The sequence below is a fragment of the Athalia rosae genome, chromosome 3 (assembly GCF_917208135.1).
Source record: "Athalia rosae chromosome 3, iyAthRosa1.1, whole genome shotgun sequence".
NCBI classification, from domain to species: Eukaryota; Metazoa; Arthropoda; class Insecta; order Hymenoptera; family Athaliidae; genus Athalia; species Athalia rosae.
In genome coordinates, this window is record NC_064028.1 from 24,300,313 (window position 1) to 24,305,530 (window position 5,218).

Here is a 5,218-nt window from a genome sequence, read left to right on the forward strand (position 1 = left end):
CTGCGACAGTTGATCAAATTTCTGTATGTGTGATGCGACTATAGCGGCAAAGCAGAAGCAGAAGCGGCGCTAATTCTCATCTGGTATTATTCCAGTGTCTGTCTCTTGTCGTCGTCGTTTCCCACCCGAAATCCCCTTTTCTCACCCCCGGAGTTTGGATTAGTTCCAGGTTTGCTTGTAATCAAGACCGCGTATACGATTCTTAGTGGTAATTTTGCACCCCCCTCTCGGAGCTCTGACTCTCTCTGAGCAAAAGCGGAATACACGAGTGTGTTTCAACTTTCAATGTTCTGTAGCTGGATGAGGTATGTAAGCATCGAGCAACACCGTTTCCATCAGATTTTCTGTGTAAATTCCGAGCGCGCAAATACACCCCATTCACTCCCACGAGGATCATATTAAAGACAAAACAATAATGGAAACCACGAACAACGCGATCGAATCGATTCGGTAATAATTTCGTATCAGCTGTTACGAAAAAGTCATCGTGAACGTCATCGAACACGAAGTTTCTGTAAAGAAATTATGGACCTCGACGAGGACTACGAAGAAACCGGAAACGATGACAGGGATGACGATCGCGACGAGGAATATTTGGGGCAAAATTACGACGGAGAATATGGCGAAGATGGTGCGAGAGTGGAATCAGAGGCGCGATTTGAAAACGAATACGACGAAGCGGAGGAAAACGTGGGAGATGAAGAAGAAGAATTCCCCGAAGACGTCGAAAGTGAATTAATTCGATTATCCTCAGGGAATAGTAGCGTACGTACTACGCGATATAACCTTGGAGAATGATACTCAGGTCAGGTGCGGATAAAGGAATCAATTAAGGACGTGCAGCGGTCATACCCGGATGAGACAACCGCCGAGAGACCTTTAACAACGCGAAGTAGAAAATCGATTTACGAAAGGGATTCGTTCGTGGGCTCCGTTCCTTCGTTCGCCGAGGGGGATTCGTCAGAGTTCGAAATGCAGCCAGTTAAAAAGGCTTACAGAAGGTCAACAGCCCTGGCAAGTCGTCTCGAGAAATGTCCTTCTCGTTATCCATTCTGATTTTATGGCGAATCACGTTCTGTCGCAGGGATTCGAGGGAATCGCCAGGATAAATTTGTCCCCGTTAACTCAGAAGATCGTGGGATGCGTGATCGGTGAAAATGTCACCACCGAGTACCCCTGGATTTACGTTAAAAAGGAGATAATAGAGGATAACATTGACCTTCACGACGAGAGCAGCGATTTTTTGCCGATCAAAGACGCGGTTATCGAATTCCCTGGGAACAAGATGCTCGTCGGTTACGCACCTTCCAGTAGTCAAGAGGGACAATTTTACGTGTGCGTTACAGAAGCTGCCAGGGATTCCGTGATCGAACATATCGACGAGCTGAGAAGCGTGCAGGAGAATCGTGTGAGAAACGCGGTTTACAAAACCGTTGGAACGTGGACGTCCTTGGGAAGTGAAATCGAAGTCAATTACGAAATTGAGAAGAACACGAGACCGTTGTTCGAAATCGAGGTATCGCGAAGAATCGTCAAAACTTCTCCATCGATTAATTGAACGTATTTTCCACCACGTTCCCGACAGGTCCAGACCACTTCTAATTTGTTGAATCAAGAGATGAACTTCTCCGATCGTGGAGCCGGAGACCAGAGGGATGGCTATGTGGAGCTGATCCCGCAGGGAGATGAATTTGCGAGCGTTGCTCGAACAGTTATAGGCCGTGGCGATCAGGTGAAACCGACCGTCAGGGACAATGAAGCGCAAACCGATCCTTCCATGCCGAATAACATGTGGACGCAGTACGATTACGAGTGTCGAGTAATCGACCCTGCCGAGTACGACGAAGAAAAATCAGGAGCGCTGTCCGATTTCCTTGAAAAGTATCGGGAGGAAGTCTGCGATTATGTGAGATGAATGATTGAAAAAATTACGCGAACAGTGTTTGAACAGAGTTGATGGACAGGTAGCTGTTAACGAGAAGTGGGACGTTTACTACAACGATTACGCTGGTTTGGTTCGAAACGAGAGGGATACAAATCCTCCGGAAGTGGTCAAGTATCTCGAACATCAGAGTTACTCGGACGGAAGGATATGCAAGGATCGAGTGGTCAACAGTTTTATTTGGCATCCACTTTGGACAGGCACTGCGGCCGCCGCCTACACTCATCACAGCAAAGTGGAGACCCTGAGTCGACCCGAAGGACACGACGAAGTAACAAAATGAAAAGTCAATGCTGCTCTAGAATATCCGTGATCCGTCGCACCTCCTTAATTTGAGAAATCCGAACAGGTTCGTCGCGCTTGCGAAGGAAGCAACAAGGTCCTCATCTGGTCATTCACGGACTGTCTTACTCCGAAACTGATTTTGGACTCTCCTCGGGAAGTGACTGCGGTTTCCTTTTGCCCGTTAGACGGTAACGTTGTCGTCGGAGGTTGCGCTAACGGACAAGTGAGGTTTATTCTACCCAGATATGGGAAGCCATAATTCTAGGAAGAGATTTTTGAAAGAGCCGTTCATTCATTTCGATGAACAAAAAACCCCTGATATGAAATTTACCCGGGGAAGAACTTTTAGAAATTGTATAACGATCTTCAGGTTGCGATTTGGGACATAACAGGAAAAATAGAAAACGTGGAGACCGTCGAAGTTCGTACAGCGGCCCAAGTGAAATACAGAGTGTCGATGCAGAGCCTGATGACCTGGATGAACGAAACGACGTCGCCGTCAACAATCAGGCCAGCAGCTATGTCGAATCTACAATATAGTCAGGTGGCTCCGATAACCGAAATAATTTGGGTTCCTCCCTACAACAAACTCGACAAAAATGGACGGGTCCAAAGCCTCCCCAAAGACACACCGGTCGAGAATCTGACTTGGCAGTTCGTAACATCGAGCGAAGATGGGACGGTTGCTTTTTGGGACTTGAAGTTAGTGAGTTGTCCTCTATTTGTCACTCTTTCCAAAGTCAGACGATAACCTTATTTCTAGATACCAACCTTCAGAACTCAGCGAAGGTCGTATGAGAACAAAGTCCAAGCGACGAGTTCCCAGACCTGATCCTTTGATCCAGGCGATTTCACCCTATAAACAATTGGACAGGGTATTCAGACCCGACTACATGATCACCATCAAAAGTTCGGAAGACGTTACGGTTCCTCTGACAACCGTTAACATGTACTACCCCAAATTCCCCACCATTCAATTGACCGAGGAAATTGCCGGAATGAACATATCGACCAGACGTTACCACCAGCACGTCATAGAAAAGCCGGACTACGAAATGGAGCCGTACCTAGTTGTGGGTACGACGGAGGGCGATCTGATGCGGTTCACTTGGGATGGTTACGAATTCTCAACCGGGATGCCGGTGAATAACGAACCCGCTGTCGTCCTGGCTTGGAGCAAAATACACGACGGACCCGTCACCGTTGTCGCAAGGTCAAAGTACGTCCGCAAAGTGCTCATCACGATCGGTGGCAAGGTCTTCGCACTGTGGCGTGACGATTCGATGCTCCCCATACTGTGGAGAAAGAATAAAATGAAGTACGGGAAGCACTTGGTTATTGAACAGAATTTTTTTTTTCCGTCCATACTGGATTTCGTTCTTCTCAACAGGTACACGGCCTGCTGTTGGGGTTCTTCCAGACCAACGTTGTTCCTACTCGCTCAAAATGACGGTACCATTGAGATATGGGATTTGTTGATGCGAAGCGAGCAGCCAATGTTCACCCAGAGTGTGTCCGGCCGAACTATAACTGGTTTGGTGACGCACAGCTTGTATTTGAATCCGAGGTGCATCGCGTTTTCGGATTTCAACGGGACGTTGAGGGTTTTCACCGCGCCGGACGTGTTGATGCTGTTCGAGGAAAGTGACATCAAATGGCTGGAGCAATTCGTTGACAGGGAGGTTGAGAGGATAAAAGAATTCAAGGAATGGCAGGAACGGTGGAGTTCTACGAATCTTGAGAATATCGAGCGCAAAAAGATCCTCGCTGAACTAGATGCCGAGAAACAGAGACTGGAGGAAGTTAACAGAAAGAATAAGGAAATGGAGGACGCTGCAGCGCAGCAGGCGGGCGAAAAGGCGGCTCGTGTCCGAGTATGAAAAAAATATTCATCCCACTCTAGGAATCGTTCTGACGGTATTTCTCGTTTACTCCAGAGTCGTCCGAGACCGGAGGAATTTCTAGCGAGGGCGAAAGAACGTTGGAAAGCGATGGAGCTTCGTCGTATGCAAAGAGTGATATTGGACAAAAAAGGACTGCGCAAAGACGACCTTGAAAAGCAGCGCGCGCCGATGATGATGCTGAGGGACGAGGCCCAGCGAAAGAAAAAGAAGCTTCGAAAAGTCCTCCAGATGCAGGACAAAATTTTCGAGGACACTATCGCCTTTTTATTTCCCGATCAGTACCGGGAACGGAAGGCAACCTTACTCTTCAAGGACCAAGAAGCAGCGTCCGTTAGAACAAAAGTAAAAACCGGAACGGAAGACGGTGACGATCTAGCCGATCTCCTTCGAAGTGAAGAGGCTCAAATTCCTGTAACCCAATTCCAAAGTCCCGAGGAAGAAATGGTCTTCCAGTTTCTGGAAACTCAAGCTGAAGCGCTTGAAATTGTACGACGTAACCCTTACAAACCAACGTTTGTATGGAGGAAAGTTTTGACCGAGGGTAAATATAGAAGAAAGGTCATGGACATGCAACTTGCCAGACGAAACGGACACAGAAGAGATTACTTGGATATGAAGAGCATGAAGGAAGCTGTGAAAACACGCGCCAGGGCTGGAACTGTATGGTTCACGGCTATCGACAGGAATGAGGATGCCGATGTAGAAGATCGGGAGCCGGATGCCGATGGTAATTAAATTCCAATGAGATAAGAGTTGGGAAAATTATAATTTGTTTTTTCTGACAGATGACGACGAAGAAGAAGAGGTAAGGAACGAAGAAGGTGATTGAAGATTTTTCAACACCACGAATGGGTTGGAGCCGAGTAGTAGTATTTTTCTCCCCCCGTTCGAATGATGGACTTATTCCTTCGGGAAAATTCGGCGTGATGCAGAGGTATTAATATATTAATAGGTGTTGTTATGGGTCACCAGGGGTGATAGTTTTTCATAGTTAAAACTATATTAAAACTCAGGAACTCCAGTGTAAATGAATTTGAAATTTCTAACTAGTGTACTATTTCGTTGTACGTACGAACCGCGCACAGGT

The 5,218-nt window shown here is 47.0% G+C and overlaps 1 protein-coding gene across 1 annotated transcript; it reads left to right on the top strand.

Moving 5' to 3' along the window:
* The first annotated feature begins 525 nt into the window (after nucleotides 1–525).
* On the top strand, nucleotides 526–4,960 carry LOC105686782 (dynein axonemal intermediate chain 3). The gene is made up of 10 exons (XM_048652613.1): nucleotides 526–765; nucleotides 1,085–1,516; nucleotides 1,586–1,906; nucleotides 1,965–2,213; nucleotides 2,292–2,450; nucleotides 2,598–2,934; nucleotides 2,993–3,545; nucleotides 3,618–4,101; nucleotides 4,165–4,858; nucleotides 4,917–4,960. The coding sequence occupies exons 1-10, from the start codon at nucleotides 526–528 to the stop codon at nucleotides 4,958–4,960; spliced, it is 3,513 nt and encodes a 1,170-aa protein (XP_048508570.1).
* Nucleotides 4,961–5,218: the final 258 nt, after the last annotated feature.

Coding starts and splice junctions, on each gene's coding strand:
- LOC105686782 (XM_048652613.1), top strand. CDS start 526: ATGGACCTCGACGAGGACTACGAAGAAACCGGAAACGATGACAGGGAT. Junction 2,935..2,992: donor TTTTTGGGACTTGAAGTTAG/TGAGTTGTCCTC, acceptor TTATTTCTAGAT/ACCAACCTTCAGAACTCAGC. Junction 3,546..3,617: donor TGGAGAAAGAATAAAATGAA/GTACGGGAAGCA, acceptor TCTTCTCAACAG/GTACACGGCCTGCTGTTGGG.